At 36.8% G+C, this 14,590-nt stretch overlaps 1 protein-coding gene across 2 annotated transcripts in view; it reads right to left on the bottom strand.

The window, feature by feature from the left end:
• CDH7 (cadherin 7) overlaps nucleotides 1-14,590 on the bottom strand; it is a 234,339-nt gene that overhangs the window by 20,906 nt on the left and 198,843 nt on the right. For both annotated transcript variants that reach the window (XM_075270715.1, XM_075270714.1), the window contains exon 7: nucleotides 10,432-10,685. In XM_075270715.1, the coding sequence (XP_075126816.1) occupies nucleotides 10,432-10,685 (254 nt within the window). The remainder of the gene's footprint in view (nucleotides 1-10,431; nucleotides 10,686-14,590) is intronic.

Genomic DNA, 14,590 nt, shown 5'->3' with positions numbered 1-14,590 from the left:
AAAATGTCCGAGGTTCGATATTCGTTTCGAGTAGCCCCTCAATATTCGACTACTCGAATCGAATATCGAACCCTATTATAGTCTATGGGGGGAAAATGCTCGTTTCAGGGGTAGGCAACGTTCGATCAAATTATACTTACCAAGTCCATGAGTGAGGGTCGGGCTGGATCCTCCGAGCAGTCTTCTCGTTGCAGCGTCCCCGCGGCGTCTTCCGGCTCTGAATTCACTCTGCCAGGCATCGGGCCTGGGCAGAGCCGACTGCGCATGCCCGCACTACAGAGCTGGAAGACGCCACGGGGAAGCTGCACGGAGAAGACTTCTAAAGGTAGGAGAAGAACCAGCATTGATTGGCCAACTGTATAGCATTCGGCCAATCAATGCTGGTTCTGCATCGAACTTTTACATTCGAACAGCGAGTGGTACTCGATCGAGTACGAGTATTTTGAATACCGTAGTATTTGATCGAATACCTACTCGCTCATCTCTATCCATAACCCGTAATATTGTTCTGTTTGAGGAAGACATGCAGTCCGTATTTGAACTTGCACAATGAATCCACCATCACCACTTCCTGGGGCAGAGAGTTCCATAGCCTCGCTGTTCTTACTGTGAAGAATCTCCTTCTATGTTACTGGTGAAACTTTCTCTCCTCCAGATGTAGAGGATGTATCAACACAAGTCTATCATAAGTTCACCAGGAATATCATTGCATGGGCTATTTACTATTAGAGCAAGAATACAATGATTATATGTTGTTATGTTTGTGACTACCTAAGTCTCTCCATCTGGCATGGTATACAGAATTATCTCAGAAAACACAAATTTATGTACAAAAGACTAAAGAAGTGATGCAATAATATGCAGTAAATAAACATAGGAGAGTGATCTCGGAGGTTGAGTCTTTAATCTGTTTACAGATAAGCAGTGTATAAGTTTTATTGTCTGCGATGCTAGCTCAAATAGCTGACCTGATCCCCGATATAAAGATCTCCAATAGAGGATTTAGTGCTCAGATTCAATGGAATACAGAGCATGTGAATGTCCCAGGAATCTTAGTTTTGAAACAGAGGAGAAAGCTCAGTGCTCAGACCTTCAGTTGTGTTTTTACAATGACTAGAGCCAGATACAAATAAACAGGGATCCATCTGCATTTGTCATTCTATCACTTGTAAAGTCCACTATTCTGACCCTATGACGAATTAGAACAAGGGACAAAAGAGCGATAGTGTGAATCCACGCTAAACCTAAATTAAGAAACATAAATTCCAAATAAATTAACACAAACTATGTGTGGCCAGTCTGTTGGATTGGTAGAAAGTGTGATTTGCAAACGTTTAAGGCTTTGTTAACACATTTTAATATTGTGTCAGATTAGTTTCATGACAAAACACATAAGGTAACTAAACTCATGATGCGTCTGTTTCAGTCCTGTCACATGTGTGTGCATTGAGCTCCTTGAAAATAGCGCATTCTGATCTTTATAAAGCTTTAAAGAAACGTACAATCAATAGGTCTATGCAGAACATGCTATTCTGCTATGGTTCATTGTCTATAATCTATAGGTAATTAAAGTAAACTTTCAACCTGTATCTTTTAATTAGTACACTTCCAACCTCATTATCAGATGTACTTTATGTAACCATGCAATGAATGGTCAGTACAATTTTATTCTTTTGTTCCAATAGCTGCTTTTAATTTAATCTTAGCTTCTTGTAACAAGTATACAAGCCTTTGTTTTTGGATAATAATATATTTTACATACAAATATCAAAACAGATCAAATAGAACATGTTGATAATACTTATGGCAGAATCATATTAAAGGGATTCTACCACTAAATCGCTTTTCTTGTGCTTTAGACGTCGAAATAGCATTTAGAAAGGCTATTCATCTCTTACCTTTAGACGTGGTCTCCGTGGCGCAGTTCCTTAGAAATACCGGTTTTAACCGGTATGCAAATGAGTTCTCCGCAGCAATAGAAGTGGGCCCCAGCGCTCAAACGGCGATGGGGTCATCCCCACTGCTGGCAGAGAGCTCTCTCCAGCGACGCCTCCATCTTCAGCTGCAACCCCGCCTCTTCTGTCTTCCGTGTCGGTCCAACCTCCGATACCTGCACAGTACGCTCCTGTATTGAACTACAAGAGCAAGAACTGCCTCCCAAAAATGTCCAACGGCACCGCGGAGACCACGTCTAAAGGTAAGAGATGAATAGCCTTTCTAAAGGCTATTCTGATGTCTAAAGCAAAAAATAAATTAGTGGTAGAATCCCTTTAAAATCATTAAAGGTGTCCTACTATCTCATAAAAGGGTGGCTTCATAAAATAACTTTATATTGACTGATCAGCTGTGTAGCTGGCGAAAAATTGGAGCATGTGCCACAAGTGCAGGAAATATTGACAAAGGGGGCACTGGTCCAAGCTTACTGTCTCTTTAAGATGTTAGGTAATGCTAAAATCTTCTGGAGCAGTTATAAATGTATATGTGAAAAGCTACATCATTTACAAATCAGTAACTTGTCAATACACTGGTGACTCCAGCATTATCTGATATCTTAAAGTATCAGAGCTACCAAGAGTTACAGCAGCTGCAGTTGGATTCAGATTCTATGTCAATCCATCCTCCTTCCATTTTGCTGTGACCTCTGCCCACTTACGGCATGCCTGTCCTCCTCCACTTCCTGTGCTGAAGCTTCCTTGAGGAGTATAAGTAACTTATAGAAATCATATCTATCTATTTAACAATCTGGACAGTGATAGATAATAGTTAACATCTTATTTTTATCAATCAAAAAAAATAAGTAAATGAACAAAGGAGAAATCTAAATCAAACCAATATTTGGTGTGGCCACCCTTTGTAGGAGGGGTTCTGGAAGTGATGTTATGGCCTCCACAGACTCTTGATCTCAACATTAGAGATGAGCGAGTAGTATTCGATCGAGTAGGTATTCGATCGAATAATACGGTATTCTAAATACTCGTACTCGATCGAGTACCACTCACTATTCGAATGGAAAAATTAGTTGCAGAACCAGCTTTGATTGGCCGAATGCTATACAGTCGGCCAATCAATGCTGGTTCTTCTCCTACCTTTAGAAGTCTTCTCCTCGCTGTGTCCCTGCGGCGTCTTTCGGCTCTGAATTCACTCTGCTAGGCATCGGGCCTGGGCAGAGCCGACTGCGCATGCCTGCGCTACAAGAAAATGGCCTCTTTGACTGTAAGCGGCCATTTTCTTGTAGTGCGGGCATGCGCAGTCGTCTATGCCCAGGCCCGATGCCTAGCAGAGTGAATTCATTGCTGGATGACGACGCGGGGACGCTGCGCGGAGAAGACTTCTCAGAAAATCGAGTGTTGCCCACCCCTGAAATGAGCATTTCCCCCCATAGAGTATAATAGGATTCGATACTCGATTCGAGTAGTCGAATATTGAGGAGCTACTCGAAACAAATATCGAATATTGAGTATTTAACTACTCGCTCATCTCTACTCAACATCATCGCGCCTGGCTGAGATCACATGAAGAGACAGAAGGATTTGAGCAAGGATAAATCCTTTATGAGAGACATCCAGGAGCAGGTCTACATCTGACTTTCTCTTACCCCTTCCTTTGTGGCTGGCCCAACTTTCAATCTTTGCATTGCAAAGGCTAAAAACTGTGGCAAACCTTCCAGCAATAATTGACATAATGCAGGTTTTTTTTTTTCTGCAGTGTTGAAAGGACTTGTTTAACTGTCATCCACTGCACTACTAATGTACATCACAGCGGGTTAGCTGTAGTATACTAAGCTTTGACTCCGACTCTCGCGTCCCTAATATATTATGGTAACATGGCACTTCTATAGGTATGGGTGCTAGAGGAAGAAGTCACTCCTGATGACCTCAGCACTCCAGTGGATCCAATTGAAGCAAATGACTTTTATTTTACAGCATAGCAATCCATACAAAATGTAACATGTAAAGCTTTGGTCCATCTGGACCTTTATCAGACAATCTGAATAAAAAGCATATTCAGATATGTTCATTGTTCATTTTATTGCATCCGAGCAACATTACAATACAATCTGTAGGATATGCTATACCATATAATAAATAAAAAATGCAATAGAAGAGAATGTCATAACCAGCACAGGATTACATGAAAGTAAGAGGTGCATGATAATAATTAATACAAATAAATATTATCTACACTATTTACTGTAGGAGAACAATCAGGCTGCATTGTTGTACTGTAAAATAAAAGTCTCTTGCTTCACTTGGAGCCACTGGAGTACTGAGGTTCTTATCTGTTTATGATCTTGCGTCCCTGGCATTAAAGAAGTTTTCCCATCTCAGATATCTTTACTGTTATACTCTGTGATCTCTTCGGAGTATAATAAATGGAATCCCATGTGAGGTGCCATCAAATAATAAACACTTATGCTCATCTCATCTTATCTCTCGAGAGGTGAGGTAAGATGAGGTGAGTATAAATGTTTATTATTTAACTGTTCCTCCCCTTGGCCTCTACTTACTATACTCTGGAGGGGGAGGAAGTTCTCTGGTAAGTTGCTCCATTGATACAAAGAAACAGATTTATGCCATGGCCTCATTACATCTAAGTACCCTGTCCTACCATCTAGGGCAGGGGAACAGCGATTGTTATCACAAATCCGGCGGACATTAATCCATTTGAAACTCCCCCTGGTGAACAGCCCATAATAGGGCTAGGGAAACATATTGATGGGAGAAAAGGATGTAGGGCAAACTCTGTATAACCATTTTATTAAGAATAGCGATTGAGTCTAGGTGCACACAATATCAATGAGCCTGGTCCCGTTTGCTTTTAAGTCAGGGTTCTCATTTAATCTATGGGACTCTGATTAGATGTCTTGGTATTGAAGGAGCCTTGGAGTTTTTGTATTGAGGCTTCTATTTGATGTGAGGTTGGGCAGAGACCTGTGGGAGGATTTAAAGTGGTGTATATTTAGACCACACACACTATTGAAAGGTCCAGCCACCCACATTTTGGTGTTTTTAGGACTTAATTTATCCTTGAAATAATTGTTTTAATGGATCCAATAAAAGTTACATTTTAGTTACTCCTTCAGTGAACTAGATTTATGAAATTGTTTTAAAAAAAACCTAGTGTCCCATGGAAAACAATCATAGATCAACTTTTATTTCTTAGGGCACCAAAGTTTCCATATTTATCTGATCTCCAGTTTGTTATAAATTCCAATTTCTTATTTAACCAATTCAACATAATATCACAATAGACAATATCCTTGAAAGACCAAGACTCAACTTCTTCCACTGGGTGTTCACAGAATAGGTTTATATAGGATTATTACTTTGTGATAATGTGTTATATTTAGAAAAGTTGCTTAACTTGTGATATATGTATCCAGAAATGTCCAGCCAATAGGGCAGTCAATGTGGGACATATCTGTATGAACACAAGGCAGAATTTTTATACAGATCTTCCATACCCTGAGTTCTACATTCCATTGCTTTGAATTACATTTCATGTTGATGTTTCTATGGTCAAAACATTTTCTATCACTGATGTGAAATCTGCATAATAGACAATAAGACGTGCCTTGAATAAGGCTTATCTACATGCAGATCTGCTGAAGCTTAATTGACAGATCCCTGGCAGAATTCTGGGTGCTTTTGTGGATTTCTTCCATGAATTCCACTGCAAATATTTCTTTGATGTGTATTTTACTCGTGCAAACATAACCTCATAGTGTATTTAAGCTGCTGCTGTTTTCCTAAATCTGCCTATTGTCTCCAACCTGTTGTTCTTCACCTGTTACAAAGCAGTTGGAGTTTGTCAGAGAGTGCTGAGAATAGAAGTTTAGTAACAGCTGGGTTAGAGATCACTATCCTACTCCCTGGAGTCTTAGCTTTAATAATTTATTATGAGCAAGGAATAAAATCCCAAACAGCTACATGGTATTAGGTATAAATGACTTCAGAATGAATGTTTCGCATATATTGGGTAGCCATCATATTTCATTAATGTTAGCATTATATCCCAATATTTACTTTGCTGTTAAGAAGATCTGATGCGCGGGAATGAAAAACTTAAGATCATATTAAGGGATAGGCTTTCTAAATTGACTTTAATACCTTGCACTTGAAAAAAATGTGTACATACAGTAACACTGTAAGCTGTAATGTATGTTTTAGACTCAATATAATCCATTCCCTGCTAATTCCTTTGTTCATTATGCTGTCATTTCTTGTCCCATGTCAAACAGTAAAAGCAAAAGATAATATATAGTGATTTCACACTATGTAGAACGTTTGCACAGTTGATGCCTTTCTCAATTTCACATGTCAATGTGTCTGCCATTTTGTGGGGAGAAACCTTTTACAAATGAGAAATAATTTAATTTTCTACATGAGCACACGATCAATGAGGCAAAAATTAACGTTTTGAGCCTGAAACATAGATTGTGACCCAAATGTTAAGGCGTGAGCAATGTCTACAATGCTATAAAATGCCTGTTGATGGGTTTTCATTTTCGGCGGTGGTGGTTTATTTTTAGACATTTTATTATAGAATGGTTATTCATAGTCTTATGTGAAAAATTAAATTGTCAACGTAAAAATGAGACCGCTAAATTGGGGAAAAGTTTATTTAACTATACAAAATGGTGATTCAAAATCATAAGGAAAGACATTTTTGGGGGAGGAGTTCCCAAAGATGTCCAGCTGCACAATTGTACATGAAAATCCTACTGGGGCCGTAGGTGTCTATTTTCTCTCTTGTCCTTCCCGCTGGTAGATGACAATGTATGCAGCCTGGTTTATGATTGTCCTTCAGACAGACTGAAAATGGTGGACTTATCTAGGTTCAGCGGAAACAGGGAAAAATACGTTCAGCAATTGGATAATCTCATCTATGGATGATTTTCTAATGGACCTTTATTAAAATTCATAAATAATATAATAATTTCTAAATTATTTCCTGAGATAATCTAGAATATGCATACAGTGCTACAATCCCTGACAATAACTGGAATTAGGGTTGTGATTCAACAATCTTATTACCTATTTTTATCTATAGATTCGCTGTTGAGAAGCTAAAAGAGAGAGCTGACCTTGTTTATGTCATTATAAGCATAGAACTAAATATAAATGCTAGATTATAACAATAACAGTGTAACTTAAACGTTACACCCTTTAATAGAGCAAAGTATATAAAACTTCCTATAAAGAGGTTCCCACAAACATCACTTATTCATATAAGTGATGTCATGAGTGTAGGGAACCCTATTTCCCATGTGTAAATGAAGCAGTAGTGAGAACCTGGTCATTCCTATAGCACTACTGCTCCATTCACATAGAGGATTCAGTGACTCACATCCTTGTGATCACTGGGGGGAGGGGGTGAATCCACCAGCAAAGACATATTTATACCCATCTGCCTTAGTAAATAATTGCATACAATAACGGTATAAAACCATTGGTCATGTGCATCTTTTCTAGTAACTTCATGTTGTACCTCTACCCTGTAATTCCTACTAGCAAAGTAGAATTAAATTGAGCAGATGATATTAATTGGTGGTTTGTTCCTACACAGTCAGTGCTGACAACATTAGGGATACACCTTTTTGACAAAGGAAATGGAATTACTTAGTTGTCAATTTATTCCTAAATCTTTAGGAGAAATAACAGAAATGGCATAATGCTTAAGGATTGTTATTTCATGGGAAATAGAAGCTTTTACTAAAATAGACATGTCAGAAGAGCTGATGAGTCCTTTGTAAGCCATATAACCAGCATGCCCCCTTAACATTTCTTAAGGTTACTTTTTAAGGCCAGGTGGAAAATATCAATTTCTATGGTTTCTTGTTATTTTAGATATATATTTATAGCTGTTTTCCAGTTAGAGTAAGAATTATAGCAAAATAACACATAAAGAGATAAAGTTACAATGAATATAGAACAAAGAACATTCCATTTCATAAACAGGTCCTGTGAGATTAAAAAAATGATGGTATATGTCAATATTTCAGGGATTTTTTTATTTATTTTTTAACAGGTTTATAACTAAAAACTAAACAAAAATTTGGTGTGGGTATTTTTATTTAATTAGAGATGAGTAGTTAAATACTCGATATTCGTTTTGAGTAGCCCCTCAATATTCGACTACTCGAATCGAATATCGAATCCTATTATACTCTATGGGGGAAAAATGCTCGTTTCAGGGGTAGGAAACATTCAATCAAACTGAACTTACCAAGTCCACGAGTGAGGGTCAGGCTGGATTCTCCGAGAAGTCTTCTCCACGCAGCATCCCCGCGTCGTCATCCGGCAATGAATTCACTCTGTTAGGCATCGGGCCTGGGCAGAGACGACTGCGCATGCCCGCACTACAAGAAAATGGCCGCTTACATGCGCAGTCGGCTCTGCCCAGGCCCGATGCCTAACAGAGTGAATTCAGAGCCGGAAGATGCCACGGGGGCGCAGCACGGAGAAGACTTCTAAAGGTAGGAGAAGAACCAGCGTTGATTGCCCGACTGTATAGCATTCGGCCAATCAACGCTGTTTCTGCATCAAATGTTTCCATTTGAATAGCGAGTGGTACTCGATCGAGTATGAGTATTTTGAATACTGTAGTATTCGATCGAATACCTACTCGATCGAATACTACTCGCTCATCCCTATATTTCATGTATAATGTTATGAAAGTTTCTCTTAGTATTAGTATGTTTTCCATGTTTTGATCTATATTTTCAGCTATGTGTTTTATTTCAATACAGATACAAGTATGAAAGTAAAAGAGGTATGTAAAACCTGAGCAAAGATTCATCTCCTCCCGAAACCACCCTAAAATTTAACTAAAGGCCTGTTCCAAACTTACAGTGTATGTAAATACTTTAACCAAGGTAGAGTAACATGACTAGAGAAAGATGGGATGGAAAGACCATAGCTTTTTCATTTACCAATGATTAAGCTTCTGCTCCTTATCTTCAATCTGACTATTATCTTTATATTATATCCATCTCCATACCCAGCCTCACATGTGCAACTCTATGCCAGAAGGGGCTGAGAATAATTCTCCTGCTGAAAGGTTAATTGATTTATTGCCTCATTCTGTGCATTATCAGCTTCTTATCTACAACCTACCAGTGTTAAAAAAGCAAAGAACATCAGAGTATAACAGCAGAAATTATCTCAGTGTCTTTTCTAATCCCCCTCCACTTTTCATAGACTAATATGGAGAAAGTAACTGTTTGAAAAGTGAAGAAGAAAACATATTTCTTTAATATATTTTACAAAGTTTCTTATTTTCACCGATACTATTCATGTATGAAAAGTTATTTATAATTGGAGGTACACTTTAAACGTTATGAGCTATGAGTAAGGGACATATCTTATTGTCCCGAAACGCGTAAGCAGTGTTTGCATTTGGAATATGGATCTATTTTTGTAAAGATTTTTTAATATGATTCAGTAAAAGTCAAGTTTTATCTATTTTTTGGCACTGGAATTTTTATTACGGAACTTGTCTACACTTTAAACGTAGTCTGTTAACACAATTCAGTCCCGCAGATAGATAGGTTAGGGTCACCTGAATCAAACAGTGTTTTCCCTTAGTATAGGGGCTTTGGTTGAGCTCATGAGAAAAATAACACAATCTTGGCAAAAAAGCTACCTATTCACTAAGGGGTTAGATGACCCTAACCTGCTTACCTATTTGTAGGATTGGGTTGACATGCTGGATTCTGGTGACAAACTCCCTTTAAGCTACGCTAAGGATGCCCACTTATGACTGCTTTGCTGTATAGGTCAGCTCCTAATAGCAAAGTCGTAACTATAGATGTTTTTTCTGCTGCAACCCAAATGCCCATCTGTCACATGAGAGGATACCCGTATCATAAATAACACATTATAGGTGTTACATATTTGGATCAGACCCATGAGCTCAAGCTATTCCTTTCCAAGTTTAAGCAATTCATCTTATAAAAGTATTATTGCATATAGTGGACTTCACAAAGATATTACTCTGTCAACATAGCTACACTTTAAATATTCTAATAAATATATTTCTGCATCTTGTGAATGAAGGACTAAGACTTTGCATACCAATAATATGAATACATTTACTGTATATAGTCTATTATCAATTTCTTAATAAGTCAGAAATATCCTATATCCAGAAAGATTGATGATTTAAATCTGCTGCTAACAACAATTGTAATGCAAACATATATGACAAATGGATGTCACAAAGAGAACATTCACACAGGAGGAACATTTATAAAACATTCATGGGCGCCGAGACTTAATAAACATTTTGTATGCTGAGTGTGGTCTGTTGCAGTGATACAGATGACTGCTCTGCTGATGCTGATTAGAAATTAGGGTCGGGGTCTGCAGTATTGCCAATCACTTCAGAAATGGAAAAATAATGAAAAATAGTCCCAAATATCCATACCTCACAGGGCTGTGCGAAGAATCTGGGTCATGTGCTGTTACTGTTCCGATGTTGCTGCCTATTTTTGCTTCTTCAGACTCCACCATTGTATAAAGCTGTTGAGAAAATACAGGAGGTTCATCCACATCTTCCACAGTAATTTTCACTGTTGTTGTATCCATAAATGGACCGACGCTAAGAAATCGATTGTCCACATGTTTGTTTGAGGCTTCTATTCTTAGTGTATAGCTGGATCTTGTCTCATAGTCCAGCTCCTGTAAGACACAGCAAACAAAGAGAAGCGTGAGGAACACAATGTTAAAATAAATAAATAAATATATATATATAATATATATATATATATATATATATATATATATATATATATATACATATATATATATATATATATATATATATATATATATATATATAATCACATACAGAAACAATTTTTAGAGATAAGACTGTATTTTGATATAGAATGGGCAAGTCTGAAAATACACATTATCTTATTTAATAACATCACAAATGTTTTCATATTGTCAATGTTAAACAAGCATTAGTATAAGATATTACCATCAAATGCAAGACCAGATCCAAGTAGTCTTCTGCAATAATATGCAGCAAAGTGACAAGGAAAGGACTTGATCACTGAAACCCATATTATACTGTTTAAAGAATATAAAATTTACAGCTTTTAAAAGTATGCTAATATGTTGCATGAAATATTAATATATTCTGAAATTATATTACATTATCATATATATGAAGAATGAAATATTAACTTACCTTGACAGTATTTTATGTTAAAAAGGCAAAGTGCTTTGAATACACACACACAGACACACACACACACGCACACATACATACACATATACACACACACACATACAGACACACATACACACACACATACACACACACACAGACACATACATACACACACTATAGAGATAAACCATAGACCATTGTTGACCAGTTAAGAGGTGTATTTATGATACCTGCATCTGCTATATCTGATTCCTGTCATAGAGTTACTGTATAATTTATTTTATAGAGTTACAAAATAAGAGGTAATAAATGCACTATATACAAATTAACCAAACCCAATAATTTCAGCAGCAATAGACAACTATTTAATGTATGGCGGTGTACCAACTCTCTGCCATCTGCAGTAAAAAAAAAAAAGGACCATACATGTTGGAGTTACACATGCTTGACCTTGGTAAATAAATCATTACCAGATAAGTATTTATTTCCCAACTGAAAACACATGTATGTTTGACTTGTCATGTCTATGGTAGCGAGAAGAGGAATAGCTGTTGGACACACAATACAAATGCATGAGTGTATGGCAAAGCGTTCATGGTAGTTAATATCAGAAACAGCTAATCTTATCCCTGTATCTTGCTGCCAGCATGTATGTCCTGTTATATACTATTAGTCTGTCACACCTTAGTGACCGTCTGCCTTTTGGGTTACTGCATATAGTCTCTAAACTACTGTCCTACATATGACATATAGCTTTATAGCCCTGTTACCTGTACAAACCTGTTTATTCTGCTGGACTTCTCAACTGGACTTCCATCTGTTAACCACTTGTGGGTATAAGGTTCCAGAATTCTGTAAAATACATTACTTCTATATTTTCACTGACTCTAAAACGTAGTCATTTTATGTATTCTGCTTAGAAAATAATATAACTATAACAGTGGCCATAATCCTGCATACTAGTAACCTCAGCAATACATTAGATCTACAGATATGTTCCAGCAATGGTGCAAAGCAATGGAGAGCTTGGACAACATACCCCATAGGATAATGCACTTCACAACACAAAAACATTTCATATACATTGCTGTATCTTACTTAGAAATATATCCCCCTTATTGTTCCAATTGGCTGAACCTCTGTGAAAGCAACATGATCCAGTGATATGTTAATAGCAATTGATATATGTGGCCATGCTGTGGTGGGGGCTGGGGTTGTGTGTGTGTGTGTGAGGGGAAGGGGGGGTTGAGGAAAGTTTGAATTGCAAACTTTCTTTTTTTCTAACTGTTTATTTAAAGAGTTTTGTCATATAAGGAGGGCAACAAGACTAGGCAAAGGTTGAGATAGTAAAAAAAAAAAAAAAAAGAAATGATAGATCCACGAAAGGAACAGGGTAAAACATAATAATAATACTAATAATAATGATAATAATAAAAACACAAGAAAATCAGGTAAGTAAATAATGTGGTGCGCAAACAAATGGGTCAACCAGGGCCCAAGGTAAACCAATAGAATCAGCAAACTTTCTAAAGTTCTGTTAGTATGTTGTAACATTGTGTTGAATAATTTTTATGAGAATTTACATTGATCAACCAAACTGAAGATCTGCCTCACCACTAACATTTTATAAGTTGCCATCATACAGATATCTTTTCTTACCTCTCCTCTTGCTGGACATGTCCTATGTGTATCACAAGTTAAGCAGCTTTTCTAAATACAACATGGTTTTGTGACAATTTATTATAAAGTGATATGCTAACTATCCTATTTGTGGCTGTGTGTGACTCAGTCAGGGAGTCTTTTGTGACTATGTTGTGACATTTTGTTGAATTATCTTCAAAACAAACTGGTATCTTTAGCTGCGGAAGCAATTTCACCATGTGTTTCATGTATTGTGTTTTTTTCTTTATTCCATATTTATTCATTTCTCAGTGAAGTATGTTATGATCTCCCGCTGCAGATGTTTATTTCTTTTGTATCCAACAATATTTGATCTACAATTTTGTGTATTAAGAAACGTAAGCACAGAGTTTATCATCTCCATACATGTTGGAAACTATTCCAATGAAAGCCAAAAAATGCTGACCTCTATTGTCAGAGGTAAACATGATACAGTCTTCCTTTGATAGTACTTACTCTGGATAGGTAAGTCATGTTTATTCGTATATATGCTCGTTTGTTCGTAATTTGTAATGTATGTTATGTAGGAATTTGGTTATATTGGTTACAAACTTAGCAGCTTCAGCCCAACTGCTAAAGGGTCTCATCTAGACTTAGAGGTATATACTAGTTATGGAGCATTGTGAATGTAATGATGCCACATGTTACTTTAGGTTATGTTTAGTTGGATCACCAATTGACATAACAGCTATTACTGACATTGGTATCTGGAAGGTATTAAGTAGCAAATTACTACCCCCAAAACCGAAAACAGTAGAGGTCTGGAGCACAAACTGGATTTTCAAGGGGAATACAGTACAAGACATAATGTTTCAGGAGTACAATCAGGTCTTAATTCTTAGCTTGAGGTCAAAGGTTTTGCCTTTAAAGCAGTAGTATATTTATAACACAATTGTGTTTCTGTCTGAAAAAAATCTAAAAAAAACTATGATCTTATGTTTCAATAATCACAACAACTCCTTTACTAATATTCAACACTAGACTTTTGTTCATATAATCCCCGTCCAGTAGAAAATATTGCTACATAATAAAACCATTTATAACTATACATACCTATAGAGAGCAATTAGTATATTTTCTTTGCATTCTTTTCTATTATAATATCATTATTATAAGAATGGCATATTCACTTTTCTTTATCCATTAACCTTTATTTCAATCTTTTGCTTGTCATTAGAACTGACAGAGTTTCCCGTTATGAGCTGAATAATGTATATAAATCTATGTGGCCTTATCAGTAGAGAATAGTTTGCCATCTGCCAATGTCCTAAAGTCTATTTTCTACAGAGAGTTGGATATTAGCTGTACAATGTAACTGCCTATAAGATATTAAAGGGGTTGTCCAGTTTCAGACCAATATTAAGAGACAAAGTTATTGGTTGTATAATGAAAAGTTTCCAAAAGTTAAAAAATTTCAATATACTTTCTGTATCAATTAGTCATGGTTTTCAAGAATTCTGCTAGTTTTCAATTATTCTGTTTACTTCCAGAAGATAAAAATCAGTCCATGGTTATGTGTTCATGGTCATGTAATATACAGTCCATGGTCATGTGGTATACAGTCCATGGTCATGTGATATACAGTCCATGGTCATGTGGCAGCTACATAGGAGCTCAGCTTGTAATAGTTACAGCACAGTAATCAGACATCTGTCTGGTAATGAGCTCTGCACCTGTGAATCCATCACATGATCATGGACTGTATATCATATGACCATGGACTGTA

This window comes from Leptodactylus fuscus, chromosome 4, assembly GCF_031893055.1.
Source record: "Leptodactylus fuscus isolate aLepFus1 chromosome 4, aLepFus1.hap2, whole genome shotgun sequence".
NCBI lineage: Eukaryota > Metazoa > Chordata > Amphibia > Anura > Leptodactylidae > Leptodactylus > Leptodactylus fuscus.
This window is presented reverse-complemented; position numbering and strand designations above follow the sequence as displayed.